This window comes from Hypomesus transpacificus, chromosome 5 (genome assembly GCF_021917145.1).
Source record: "Hypomesus transpacificus isolate Combined female chromosome 5, fHypTra1, whole genome shotgun sequence".
NCBI classification, from domain to species: Eukaryota; Metazoa; Chordata; class Actinopteri; order Osmeriformes; family Osmeridae; genus Hypomesus; species Hypomesus transpacificus.
In genome coordinates this window covers 7,032,981-7,047,597 of record NC_061064.1, presented here as the reverse complement: position 1 = coordinate 7,047,597, position 14,617 = coordinate 7,032,981, and the positions used below count along the sequence as shown (strand labels likewise).

The window sequence follows — 14,617 nt, the reverse complement described above, 5'->3', positions numbered from 1 at the left end:
CTATGTGTGTTGGTGTTTGCTGATGATTTGAAATCAAACAATACAAGCTTTTAAACGGTGCTCATGCGGAGGGGGGAGGGGAGGGGGGGGTCAGTAAATGCTTTTCATGTTTGTGAGGGGTCTGAAAAGCCACAGCTGGTTGCCCACGGTGATGCCACTGAAAGGCCCCAGCTGAGTTCTGAATGCTTCGGGAGCACAGATATGGTGCCAGACAGACCCCCCAGACCCCCCCCACACACACACACACAAACACACACACACACTCACCCCATGACGGTAGAAGAGCACCGTGAATGCAGTATGAAGGAACAGTTTGACATGACCAACATTCTTTGGAGTAGTGAAGTCACCAACTAACTAGGATGTCAGACTGGTGTCTTGTTATTCTGTTCCAGAACTGAAATGTGCCAAATGATGCGTCTATTGCATCATTTGGCTCTCCGTTTTCATTGGCTAGCTGTGAGACACGGTTCGCCATCACTGCTGGAAGGGTTTAGCTTGGCCTGAATGGAAATAAGTTTAAGGCCTGTCTATTTCACAAGAGGCTATCTTAACCTCACCAGCTCAATCAATGGACTGGCTGGAGGTAATCCTCATAAATCTGTTTAATAGTTAGCAGATATAATAGGAAACGTTCTTTAAATGATCTCGGTAACAGTGTGTGGCTGTTTTTAGTGGGGTAGGGCTACATGACCTCATACTTAGACTTCAGTAAGAGAAGTTCTAAGTGTTTTCACTGCCCTAGACAGCTTCTCCAAGTAGCTACAGCGTACACTGAATCTGTTTTTGATCCCTGCTTCACAGGTGTCCAACCAGCCAAGAAGTCCGGCATCCCAGCCCCTAGGGAGATCGCTCCCACCGTCCCCAGGGAGCGCGTGTCTCTCCGGGACCAGCTGAGAACGTCCACAGCCAAGAAGATGGTGCCCAGCTCCAGCACCTCCAGCCTGTCCACCCTGGCCAAGCAGCGGGGCTCCACAAAGGGGCGGGCGGACGCCGAGGGCGTGGACAAGGGCCTGCTCGAGTGCCAGGTGAAGGAACTGCTGGCGGAAGCCAAGGCCAAGGAGTTTGAGATCAGCAAGCTGAGGATGGAGCTGCAGCGCTGCCGGGGCAAGGCCTCCTCCTGCTCCCCCTCCTCCGGCACGCCCTCGCCCCAGGAGGGAGGCCCCGAGCAGGGGCGGGCCCTGCCCGGCGAGGCCCTGGTCCTGGTGGGGGAGCTGAGGGAGAAGAACGGCAAGTTCCAGCGAGAGCTAGCTGCTCTGCGGGAGGAGAACCAGAGCCTGAAGGAGAAGCTGCTGTCCCTGGAGGCCTCTCCTCTCTCCAGCAACAGCACCTCGAACGCCAGCCCCTCCAAGCCCTCCGTCAACGGGCTCCCCTCCGACGACGCCGCGTCAGAACTCCCCCGCCCGCCCGCCGGCGGCAGCCCACTCCAAACATCCGTCTCCTCCGGCAGCGACATCACCAAGGGCTCCCCCTCGCCCGACTCCTCGGAGTTTGAGAAGATCCCCTCGCGGTCCGACTCGGCGAACAGCGGCGTCGGCGGTGTGAAGGGTCTGTCGGCGACGGATGGGGGTCGCGACCCCTCGGTGGAGAGCCTGACCGAGCAGATCCAGAAGATGGAGGAGAGCCACCACAGCACGTCGGAGGAGCTCCAGGCCACCCTCCAGGAGCTGGCCGACCAGCAGCAGGTGGTCCAGGAGCTCACGGCGGAGAACGAGCGCCTGGCCGAGGAGAAGGGCCTCCTGCAGGCCTCCCTGCAGCAGCAGAGGGAGAGGCTGGAGCTGCTGGCCCAGAAGAACGAGGCCCTGGCCTCCAGGCTCCAGGAGCAGGCCCTGCTCCAGGCCCAGAGGGAGGAAGAGGAGGAGGAGGAGGCCAGCCAGGGGCCCCGTCTGGCCGAGCTGGAGCAGCGGTACTCGGACCTGGTGGAGGGCTCACGCTTCGAGAGGGAGAAGCTGGTGGGCATCCAGCAGCAGCTGACGGGGAGCCTGAGAGCCCTGGAGCAGGAGCACCAGGACGCCCAGGGCCAGGCGCGCTCCCTCAGGGAGGAGAGGGACGGCCTCCAGGCCCGCGTGGCCAGGGAGGTGGAGGCTGGGGGTCGGGCCGCCCGGGCCCTGGAGGAGCTCCGGGCGGCGGCGGACGGCCTGAGGGGGGAGAACGGGCGCCTGAAGGCCCAGGTGGACGTGGAGAAGCAGAAGGTGTGCGAGCTGAAGGCCATGCAGAGCGCCAGCGACAACACGGAGCTGCAGGGCCTGCTGAAGGCGGCTCACCTGGAGAGAGACAGGCTGGAGGGGGAGGTGACGGAGGGGCGACAGGAGCGGCTGCAGGCCCAGGCGGACGCCGAGCACGTCCGGGCCTTGCTCACCAAGGTGGGTGAGATACGGGGGGAGGGGGAGTCGGCGGGTGGGTGAGGGGTTTCTTTAAGACTGCACACGCAGGCACAGAACATTCTTGAAGGCTCATAGGGACACTGTGTCACACATTCACGCATCTCACATTCAATAGATTTCAATGAAGCTTGAGCATGATATTGTAAAGGGAAGAAAAAGAGTCATGTGTGGATTTAGAGGGGAGCAAAGGTTAGAGGAACATGTTTTCCTTGACAGGATTCGGAGGAGGAGGTCTCTATCCCTTCCTTGTTAGCACCAGGTGTGCACAAGGATTAGCAAAGAGCCGTTTGGTCTTTGTGGTGAAAGTGCAAACACACGCCTCCCCGCTCATATTTAACTGTGCACACAATAAGTCACAGTCAGGCTGCCATAATGGTTTGAATAGCACTCCAGCCTAGACAGACTATATATCCTGCAGGAGCCAGGATCTCAACCCTGACAAGTGAAGTCATATCCTGTGAAAGGGGATCATTGCCCAAGCGCAGGTTTTCCCCCCTTACATCTCACACAACCCCATGTCTGGGTTTGGATTGTCATCTCTTGCTGATGATGTCATCCCGGGATGTGTCCCCAGCAGCTGTGACTCAGCGTTGTGATGTCATCACTGTTGGACGGCGAGCCGAGGTGAATCGGACTCAGCCTCTGTAAACGAGACACGTGTAATCTACTGGAGAAGGTTTAATGTCACACACTGTTTGTGTTTCCATTAGATTACTGTCACTTCATTGAACTGTAAAGGCAGGAAACTCTGTCTGTCTTCCTCAATTACCTAAAAAAAACAGGGCACTGGACGACGGTGTAGGTGGCGCCTTTAGCAGGTGTGTCTCTAGGGACCCGCGGACGTGCAGCGTTGACTGTAAAGTCGTTTGGATGAGCGATTTGCCAAACGTAGCGTTTGCCGCCATGTTGAGCTGCACCGAGCCATGGATCACTCCAAGAGGGTATCTCTCCACACGGCAGGATACACTACCCCGACCTACCCTGTTAGCCAGATCCTCAAAGGATTTGATTCAAACGGGCAGTGCACCAGTACCTTCTAATAGCAGTGAGAGGGAGTCAGTCTTGCTCCGGACCATGAACTATAAACAGAATCAGATCAGTGAGTCATCGTCGCCTTACCATCAACAGCTGTTGCTTTGGTTCTTTTTACCTCAAGTTCATGCACTGGCACAGACACTAGCAGTGTAGCAGTGTCAAAGTGCACTTCAACATTTCCTGTTCTTCACATCAGACTGTGCTGAATCAGGGCTGCGATAAGATCACCTTCACGCACCACGGGATGTTTCGTGTTTGAACTGGCCGAGGAGCACACACGGTCTCTCTGTGTCGCTGCAACGCCTCACACGTCGTCCCAATCAGCTGCCGTAGAAAGGGATTCCACACCGGCAACAGCGCCAGCTCATGGTGGCCATTGAAAAACACAATCCCTCACCGTCGCACCGACTAACCTAACCCGTCGTGTCGTGTGTTCCCTCCAGACGGAGGAGGAGTGTCGGCTGGTCCAGCAGCGAGCTGAGAGGAGGGAGCTGGACCTGAGCGAGAGGGTCAGCGCCCTGGAGGAAGACAGGCAGCAAGCCGAGGCCCAGATTAAGGACCTGAAGGAGACCATCTTCGAGCTGGAGGACCAGGTGGAGCAGCAGAGGGCGGTGCACCTGCACACCAACCAGGCCATCCTGGACTTGGAGAGTGAGTGTCCGCCCTTGGCTCCGCCCCGGGGCTTAGCGTATAGCTTCTCGTTTGGACCTTAGGGAGGTCCTACCTTGAACGCTGAGCTGCTCGTTGGAACAGCTCATACTGTTGGTCAGGGATGCAAAAAGAATTAAGTAGGATGTTTTTTTTACCAGGTTTAGGGGGTCAGGGGGGGGGTAGTGGTCTTCCTCTCTTTCTCACTCTTTCTCTCTTTTTCTTCTTCCATCCCTGTCACTCTGAGTCGATTTCTCTTTTCATCTCTCTCTCTCTCTCTCTCTCGCATGCATCTAGATTGGCACTGACAGCTTGAGCCCTGTATCTGGTCTGTTACAAGACTTATGACAAACTAGGAAAAAGTCAGACAGATCATGTAGTCAGCCCTGTGATCATTCCAAACACAATTTCAGTAAATGGAAAAACACGTTTTGTCTCGTGATGCATACACCACACAGCTGTAACGAGACACACTTTGAGACTGCGATAGATGAACACGCCTACCATATTAGCCTTCAGAAGATTTGTTGGGGGAAGCGTTCCAGTATGAGCTTTGTGGGATAGATCTTCTGGGAACATGTTCTCAAAGACTTCCTCCCCTGCAGACCAAGTCAAGAAGTTGGAGGAGCAGAAGGCCGAGGTGGAGCGACAGCTGAAGATCCTCAGAAAGCAGATGAAGGTGAGTCAGAGCACACAAGTCTGGGAGATCCCAGAGGGAGATCTCCCACTGGTCTACCCCAAGCCTGGGAGATCCCAAGTCTGGGAGATCTCCCACTGTACACGTGTGAGCACATTGTGCATGTGTGTCGGACGTGTCTCTCCGCTCCTCACCGGCGTGCCCCGCGTGTGCCTCAGGACGAGACGGAGGAGTGGCGGCGCTTCCAGGCGGACCTCCAGACGGCGGTGGTGGTGGCCAACGACATCAAGGTGGAGGCCCAGCAGGAGCTGCGCTCGCTGCGGAGGAGGCTGCAGGAGGAGCAGGAGCACAGCGCCAAGCTCTCCTCCGACCTGGAGCAGCTGCAGGGGGTCGGCAGGTAGGTCGTCACAGCGCCCCCCCCTGGTCCCTCACCCCTCTCCTCTGGCTCTGTCTAACCCTCCTCCTCCTCCCTGCCTCCCTCCCTCTCAGCATCGGGCTGTAGCCTCGCTGTCTCTCTCTCTTTCTCTCCTAACACACCCTCTCTGTCCTAGGGCTTGCCACATCCCACTGTCGGTGTGAATGTTTTGGTCTGATCCTAGTTAAGTGTGGGAGCCAAGTGGGAGACGGATGTTTGGGTTCCCGGTGATCTGGGACCGATTTGTTAAGAAGCTTCCCAAAAGGCAGCTTTGGCGTAGGAGATTATGACAGATATGGGTCTTTTTCGGGAGGGGTTGCATTGAATTTTAGTTTACGGCTAATAGCAGTTTGTGATTTCTCGATTTAACAAAGTGTAATCTTAATACCTCAAATCCTGGGATTTTCTCATCTTAAATCCTTGGATTTGGAGGGGTTTAACAGTCCTGGGATTTGGCAAACCCTGTTGATAGATTAGCCGTTTTCTCCTGCAGTACTTCTCTCTGTATCCTCAAGCAGCTGCAAGCTCTCTGGCTGGCCTGGTCCGTCTCAGACCAACGACCTGTGGCAACACTCTAGCCTGTCACTTCACTACTACCAGCACCGTGTAGACAGACACACGTGAAGGTTTCCATGGTGACCCCTTTTGATCGCATTCTAGAACAAGTAAATGCAATTTTGCATAAACGCGTCAGTTGTCAAGAAAACGGATGCAGGTGAAATACAACTGGACAACCCTGTGCTGTTGTGTTTTTGTTTAGTTTTTTTTACGTTGTGTTACCACTATTTCTGCTGCACCAAAAACGTATTTTATTGATTGAATTAATGATGTTAGTGGTGTAACACCCTTCAGTCGACTGTGTGTGTGTGTGTATGTGTGTGTGTGTGTGTGTGAAGGCTGCAGGAGTGTGTGTTAAGACGTCCTTCATGCCGATCGCTGGGCCAGTCACCTCCTCTGTAAGGAGGGTCTGTGTGAGTTTGGACTGTAGAGGGCTACAGGATCTGTATCGCCACTCTGCAATTATTACAATTAACTCAATAACCAAGCCTGAAAATCAGTGGTAGATTCAAACATACATGCGTACTGTAGATGAGGAAAATACAATCGAAAATATCCAGTGTTTTGTTTTCATTTATTTACGGTTTAGTCAATAAATCATACTTTTTCAGTCACAAAATGTCGATAGTTTGAGCAAAATCCTGCGCTGGAGGGAACAGTGAAGTCCCTATTTGGCACTATTCACAACAGTTAACACCTGAGCTGAAACAGCGCTAAGGTAGTGTGAGGTGCTTGACCTTGGGCCCTCCCGAGGGACTAGGCGCTCTGCCGCGTGCCCTCCCCCCCAGCTGAAGCAGCAGGAAGCCCCTGTGACAAGGCTCCTTATGTAAAGCCCAGGTGAGTGTCCTCACACTGAATGCCTTGAGAGTGAATGCCGTTAGAGCCAGCCTGCGTGATGCTACTGATCCTCCCACTAACGCACTGCTACCTTCTCTGCTGCTTCTCTCTGTCTGACTGGCTGTCTGACCGTCTGACTGGCTGTCTGACCGTCTGTCTGACTATCTGTCTGACTATCTGTTTCTCTGATTGGCTGTCTGTCTGTCTGACTGGCTGTCTGACTGGATGGCTGATTAGCTGTCTGTCTGACTGACTGTCTGACTGACTGGATGGCTTCCCAAACCTAGAGATGCCTTTCATCGAATTTTCCGGGGGGTGAGGGCCCTGAGGGGAGATGAACTGGGTTTGCTTTGCTTGACTTCAGCTACTAAACTGTAGATCCTCGGCGCCCCCTGCTGTTGTTGTTTTGAATAACTCCTCTACCTGATACTTGTCCACCACACAGCATGAGGACTGATGATTAGCTCTCTTGCTATTGAATCGTCTGCTTGATCAGGTGGAGGATTATATCCCGATCGCACATGCATATGAACACACAGGACTTGTTTAAGATCAGGTTGGATGGCCCTCCTTGTAGATGCATGGGTTAGGACTGCATTGGTGTAATCATAGAATTATACAATACGCTACGACTCCAGAAAATGTTGACAAGCAATGACAGATTCGGCCCTTAGAAGGATTTCATGAGGTTTCGTTTCTTTTCATATTTCCGTCGGTCTTCACCAAGGTGTTGTTCTTGTTTTTCAGACTCGGCCCTGGAGCCAGTTTTGATACCAAGACTGCCGTGGAAGGCCGGTAGGAGACCCCGGCCTCACCGAGCCCAGATGAACACAGTGTTATTGTACTGATCTGTTTCCCTCAGTACCACCATGCTAAACGTCACATTGTACAGAGGTCTGATCACCTGCCAGGGTGACCAGTACCGATGCAGTATATTCCCAAACCGACAGGATTCACCGATTGACTGTACTCGTGAACCGGTCCTTTTGGAAATATTTGGAATAAAATGTCATTTGTCATTTGCATATTTGCTCAAATGTTTGTGACGATCTTTTCCTTCGGTCAAGAGAAGTGATCAGTGATTTGCAGACACGTTTGTTTTTCTCTGTCTTTTTCCTTTGCCTTTTAACAGCTGAAATTGCCATGGTAGATAATCATTTGTTTATTGAAATATAATAATCTGCAGTTGGTGAAACCAACTCTTGCTGGGTTTACACATGCAGCTCTGAGAATCAGAGTTGGTATCAAAAGGAGTTGTCTCATTATCACAACAGGCTGGCCAGTTATATGAACAGTGGAGTTAGATTTACAAGTTTAAATAGTTTCTCATTTGGATTTATTTCTAATAGATGTCTGCTTTCCAGCGAGAATCGGGCTGTTTCCTGGAATATCTCGTCAACTCAAAATTCTGGCATAACCACAATTGAGAGATAATATTACATTTAGCCGGACAAGTTTTCTAGTTGCATTATTCACAAACCTATGTTCCCTCTCATCTCTGTCCTACAATCACTATCTGTTAAGTGGTTTAATAATGTTTACGTTTTGTGAAGTTTAATGACCACATAATTTCACTTCTATGAGATTATCCTTGCAGACACATGTTTGGTGTTGTACAGTGGTAAGTTAGTTGGAGAAAACAAGCCACGTTTCGCTTCTATCCACAAGTTCTTTGCGCCACGTTGTTCTGTGAGTGTCGTAATAAACCACTAGGAGGCACTATAAACCAATAATCCAGCGGCTCATTAACTGGGCTCCTTGGTCAGACTTACCTCTGCACTGGACCTGAGTTGTGTGTTGGACCACTCTTTTCTAAATGCTCACCAGTTTGAGGTCAATGCTGAGCTGCAGTAACATATCACATATAGCAACACAGGAAGTACACAAGTACTCAGGAAGACACATGGAAGCCATGATGGTAGATGCCTGTCACTGCCCTAATCAGTTATCACTGCCTCAAACTTACAGCGGTGCCTCTATATCAACATGATCAACTCACAATGTGTGTTCCCATAGAGCTGGTGAAACTGTAGTAGTATTTATTTGTACTATGAATGTTTTACTGCTCATTCTAAAGCAACCCCTCCTTCAGGACAACCCATTTACTCACTTATTCAGGGTAGACATGTGATCATTGTCGCCCATAAACCTCCACACAGACTAACTGGCATCTCATCAATCTCAGGTTATTATCACTCCCCCTGAATGAGACTTATAATATGAATGCAGTCTTACAAAAGCCATAGTGCTCAACCAGAGACAAACATTAAGGACTGTCGGTTTGATGTTGCCAAAAATACGACCTGGAAAAGATGATGTGCTAAACCTGTATCTGTCTGCAGTTCAGCCATTTATCCAACTACCCAGTGAATGTGCAACTATTTTAAGTTATTCGTAGGTTGAGTGAGTCTGGTTGTATGCCTGTGACAGATCAAAATATACAATGCTGTTTATCCAGAGACATAGTCAATGTACAGTGTTTGTCTGGTTCAACCTTTTTGTATTTGTCCATTGGTAAGTCAATAAATGAACTGACTCCAGTCTGGCCATCCTTGTGTACGCTTGTTTGGAGTCTGCTCTCATTGGACGGTGAAACGAGTTCTGCTTTCTCGTCAGATTCCTCACCTCATATCCCCTTACCCTTCCGTCAATGACGAGCTTTCATCACTCACTGCCAGTCCGCGCTAGTTAATAACCTGCGGCCCAGTGTTTACAGCAGGAGTCAGGAGGAATCATTTGTACCCCGAACTCTATCGAGCGCTTAGTCCTAAATTAGGGCAGATTAGCGGTTATTGACATTGTAATCTGATTATGCTGCCGAGAACCTCAGGTTTATCCTTTGAGCAAATATTACATTAGTCGGGCAATGTACTGAACAAACATCTCATCATTGGCTGGCTATGTAAGATTGATTGATTGATTGAGATTAAGATTGAGCCATTGTTTTGATATGATCCAGCTAGTTAACGATTGCCTTTGCGATAAGACTTCAAAAAGAGAGTTAAGAAATGTGTGCATTGTTTGTACAGACTCTGGCACAACTACATGTCAACACTCATTTTTCCAAGGTAGGCTCAGTATGACACATATTGGCGTTATGTCAAAGATACCCAATTGACTACGTCCTGACATTGAGCTACGACAGAGAGCTATACAATCTCCATCTCCCCCCCCCCCCCCCGACAGAAATAGTAAAGATAGAACCAAAGGAGGAAGCCGAGGGTGGTCGGAGGCAGCCGAGGGTGGTCGGAGGCAGCAACAAGATAAGACGCATGTAGAAATGACTCACTCACTCACCGCAATGTTGGATGTTTTGTGAATTTCCTTGGTCTAGAAAATAGACCCACGTTGTTAAATGTGGGTGAGTGAACTCTGCCCGGTTCCAAACAGTCCTTTCTCCTGCCCGTGGGTGTTCCTACACGGTGATGGTGTGTCTTTCTCTTCCCCCCCCCCCCCTCCCCCCCCCCCACAGGGCGCGATTGGACGAGGGGAGTCCGTCGGACGCCGACGTCGGCCCTCATTGGTGTGCGGCCGCCGCGGTCCAGACCCCGCCCCCGGACGCCAACGGCAACGCCGCGTCGGAGCCGGGAGCCACCGTCAAGTCCCTCATCAAGTCCTTCGACACAGCTGTACAGAGTGAGCACACACACGCACGCACACGCACCAACCAAGCCTGCCAGGGTTTTGGTTCAGGAGAACAACAGATGTCAGTCAACATAAGGTTATATAACGTTAATGTAATCCGCTGAAGCCACGGCAGCTTCTCTGTGTGGCCGGGCTGTCCAGAGCTGTGCTGCGTGGGCGGCAGAGGTCCCCGTAGATCTATCCCGCCGTCGGGGTGGAAACGTTTTTATTTTGAGAGGCCGTACTGTTGAATCATGGGGGAGATGTTCCAAACAATTCCAGATATTCTGTGGAGGAAGGAGAACAAAGGAAAAACAACATGGTGTTGACACAAACCCTCCCCCCGGTACACCATATCAACTCAATTAATATTGGCAGGTGGCTGCCATGGGACAACACAACCAACCACATGCGGTTTTCTCCCTTAAATTTTCAACGCCGAGAAACGGTCCTGTGCTCCGCCACGTGAGGCGTTATCCGATGTGTCTGCTGTCTCTCAAGAGGGAGTCAGGTGGCTGAGCGGTTAGGGAATCGGGCTAGTAATCTGAAGATCGCCAGTTGGATTCCCGGCTGCGCCAAATGACGTTGTGTCCTTGAGCAAGGCACTTCACCCTACTTGCCTCGGGGGGAATGTCCCTGTACTTACTGTAAATCGCTCTGGATAAGATTGTCTGCTAAATTACTAAATGTAAATGTCTCTTCCAGACTGTCCGGGCCACTCGGTCCAGATGCACTCGTCCCCCCGCAGTCCCCTGAGTGGCATCCCCGTCCGCAGCGCCCCGGCCGCGGCCGTCTCCCCCGTCCAGGTACGGACCCCTTCTCCACCCAGGACCGGCCTCACAGGACCTCTCCCCCCTAGCCTACCCTTAAACGTCATAGCATGAGACGTGACTCAAATGCCATGTCGTTCTCGTCACGAGGAAAGCTCATGTTGAATGCCTGCTGTTGTTGTTGTTTTGTAGAGACATTCGTACATCAAGCCCCTCTCCAAGACACTGGAGAAAAGGATCAATCATGGGGACTTTTCCCATCCAGGTGAGCTGCAACTTTTGGTTTAGTCCAAATGGACAACCTTTAAGCCAATCTGTTTTCCTTACATCTGTTTGTCAGCCATGTGTTGTGTCACAAGCAACTGTTGTAAGAATCGAGCAGCACTGTGTACAGTTGAAGTTCATCATGAATGCATTCATGTCTTTGCGCTCTCTGTGGTTTTCTGGTGTGCGCTCTGCTCAGTGTGATCATCCCCACTCTCTCAACGCTAGTCGGCCATCTTGGTTTTCTCATGAATCCACAGGGATAGGACGCTACTATGATTTACCGCTCTGGAAAATTACTTGTTCAAATGTCTTGTCTGTTTAGGCCTTTAAGTGGTCACTGTTGAAATGAAACTAAAAAAGAAAGTTGATTTTATCCAGCTTGTGTTTGGACAAAGAACAACTAATGAAAAGTTTCAGCACATTATGCTATTATTGTTACCCAGCCAAGCAGAGACCACCACATACACAGTGTCTAAGTCATTTGACTTAACTTGGTCTTTGGTGCAGGTCTAGAAGGTCCCGGAAAAGTAATCAGAGTACTGTGAGACAGACACCGACAAGACGGAAGGTTCTAGTATAATATCCAGCCATGTTTATCTTCTCCTTTCTGTCCCTCCCACCCCTCCTCTGTCGCCCCCCCTCCCACCCATTGCTCTGTCCAACATATCCTTATCATCCTCCTCCCTCCTTCCTTCCCTCCTCCCCTCTCCTCAGATAAGTTGGGGGGTGGAGGGGATGACATGAAGCCCAGCAGCCTGATGAGGAAGAGCCCCTCTCTGGAGTCGGTCATCAAGATCCCCGCCAACCTCAGCCGGCCCAGCTGCTACAGCTACAACAAGGCCAACAGCAAGCTCAGGTACAGATCCAGCAGGGAGATACAGCTAGCTCAGACACAAGGAAATACAGCAGGGAGATACAGCTAGCTCATACACAGGGAGATACAGCAGGGAGATACAGCTAGCTCAGACACAGGGACATACAGCAGGGAGATACAGCTAGATCAGACACAGGGAGATACAGCAGGGAGATACAGCTAGCTCAGACACGTAAGGGATATTGCCCGACGAGGTGTACAATATCACCTGATAATGGACTATGCGGAGGCGTGAACCGTCCGACGCGCAGCAAAGTAAATTTTTTATGGCTCTGGGTGTCGGCATATCACCGGATAATGGACACCCCTGCAGCCAGACAGAATCGAGTATTCACCAAGACCATGGTATAAAGGGAGATACAGCAGGGAGATACAGCTAGCTCGACACAGGGAGATGCAGCAGCGAGATACAAAAGGAAGATACAACAAGGCCAACAGCTACTTCAGGTACAGATAGATGCGATGATGCTACACTATTGTGTTTGGCAGAGAGCTGACTCTGACATGAGATGTTCCAGCAAGGCAATACTGTGCAAGAGATTGATGAGCTGAAGAGGAACTTAAACAGGCCGAAAGGAATGCCATTACCAGTCCTAGCACGAAATGAAATGAAATGGCATTTTGTCTTGTTCTTATTATTTCACGATCAATCAACAGACAATCGAGATGAACTCTTGTGAACACGGTGGCCCAGTTGTTGACCTCTATCAAAACATCACGTCACATACAGGATACTTTTGTGACGCACTCTCAGTCGAATTGTCAGCTTTTAGCGCACTGATAAACTACAGGCCGAGGTCATTATGGCGCTCGCTAGCTATACAATTCCCCCAGTCAGATGTGTCTGGACAGTGTTTCAGAGAAGAGCTCTCCATGTAAACTTGGCTGGGTCCTTAAGAAATATTAAACAAACAACGAGATGAGATGTGTTTGTTACTGCAAACTCTGAATTATATCCAGTTATGTTTCCTTATGGGAGTTCTCTATTATCTCAACCCCAGTCGACTCTTAAATGCAGTCCTGATCAGGACAGTTGGAAGACAGAAATGTGCACATATCATTTCCATTTATTTTTCTTGAATCGTAATCAAAGATGCAATGCGATTATGCTGTAGATGTCCCAGAGGTCTGACCAACAAACATACACGCACACACATCACATGGACGATCAAAAGCACGACCCTTTCAGAGACCCCCAGTGTTTGGTTTGGTTTGGAGTTCCAAGTGTTGTCACTGTGTCCTACCACCCACAGTGTCTTTAACAACATGCTTGGTCACGATGGCTAACCAGTCCTGTAGACAGTGTTGAGACTCAGTCTGGCCACTAAAGAAGTCAACAAGGCCCTGAGCACATGCAGTGAGTGTTTGAACGTTCTCAGTGCAATGACCATGGTGTCTCCCAGCCTTCCCATGGCTGCAAACCCAGCTCTGATTAGCTTTGGTTATGACCCTGCCCCAGAGGAGGAACACCCCACAGAATACACAGCAAAATCACATCACAGTATCATAGTTACGGGCTAAACACGGGAGACTCACATATCTTCCGCACACACAAACAGACACACACACATGCCATGAGTGTTTCCCTGTTTCCCTGTCTGACCATGGCTGTGGTGTGTGTCCCTGGTGACAGCGTGGAAAGAAAAGACCCCTTGGCTGCGCTAGCCCGGGAGTACGGGGGATCTAAGAGGAACGCTCTACTGAAGTGGTGCCAGAAGAAAACAGAAGGCTATCCGGTAAGGGTCAGGGCTCAGGGGTCAACGGCCTCTCTTAAAATCGAAATGGCTCATTCTCTCTCTCTCTCTCTCTCTCTCTCTCTCTCTCTCGCTCTCTCTCTCTCGCTCTCTCTCGCTCTCTCTCTCGCTCTCTCTCTCTCTCGCTCTCTCTCTCTCTGTGTCTCTCTCACTCACTCTCTTTGGGTCTCTCTTCCTCTCATTCTGTCTCTCTCATCCTCTCTCTCTTTTTCCCTCTACCCCCCCTCTCTCGCTTTCTCATATTTCAGAGTTATGATGACATTGGGTCGTTATTTTGTATTTACAAACGAACCGTCACCTCATGTGTCCTCCCCTTGTGTATAGAAGATACAATTAAGGTCCAAGGCAACAACATGGATTAACAGCCAAAGCCCTTTTCTTTCACCTTGTGTGTCACCGTGTCCATGGAGCTGAGAGCTCACGTTCACCTGGCTTAGCCCCTTACCTAGCGTAATAGCCTGTTTACGCAGCAGATTAAACTCACTAAGATTAGAGCCAGCATCCAAGCTAACCAGCGCTAAAGCCCTTAGCTGGAGTGAAGTTTCCAGCCAGTAAGTAAAAAGCAAGGATGGGGTTTGTCCAAAGCCATGGCATTCCATCGCTGCGGGGTGTGCTAGTCAACAGCAGCACCCAAACCTGGGCATAAAATGCACCGAAGTCTGGGCTCTGTCCAGATGGTTGGGAGTATCTAGCATGACAGAGCACAAAGACAGGGTGATAATGACCTCTTCCGTCAGCACTGACCCTATTGGCCGTTAGCAGCCATGACAATCGGATGTGCCGTCCAATCAGTAGTTGTACTTCGAGTCACCTC

At 50.6% G+C, this 14,617-nt stretch overlaps 1 protein-coding gene across 7 annotated transcripts in view; it reads left to right on the top strand.

The window, feature by feature from the left end:
* The window catches only part of specc1 (sperm antigen with calponin homology and coiled-coil domains 1), a 59,620-nt gene that overhangs the window by 32,765 nt on the left and 12,238 nt on the right, over positions 1-14,617 (top strand). For 6 of the 7 annotated variants that reach the window (XM_047020004.1, XM_047020009.1, XM_047020006.1 and 3 more), the window contains 9 exons: positions 805-2,363; positions 3,863-4,070; positions 4,673-4,746; positions 4,923-5,101; positions 9,987-10,150; positions 10,844-10,944; positions 11,101-11,173; positions 11,890-12,031; positions 13,683-13,785. In XM_047020004.1, coding sequence (XP_046875960.1) covers positions 805-2,363; positions 3,863-4,070; positions 4,673-4,746; positions 4,923-5,101; positions 9,987-10,150; positions 10,844-10,944; positions 11,101-11,173; positions 11,890-12,031; positions 13,683-13,785 — 2,603 coding nt within the window. Of the gene's footprint in view, positions 1-804; positions 2,364-3,862; positions 4,071-4,672; positions 4,747-4,922; positions 5,102-7,261; positions 9,701-9,986; positions 10,151-10,843; positions 10,945-11,100; positions 11,174-11,889; positions 12,032-13,682; positions 13,786-14,617 lie in introns of those variants that run through there. The other variant, XM_047020011.1, reaches the window with a different exon arrangement.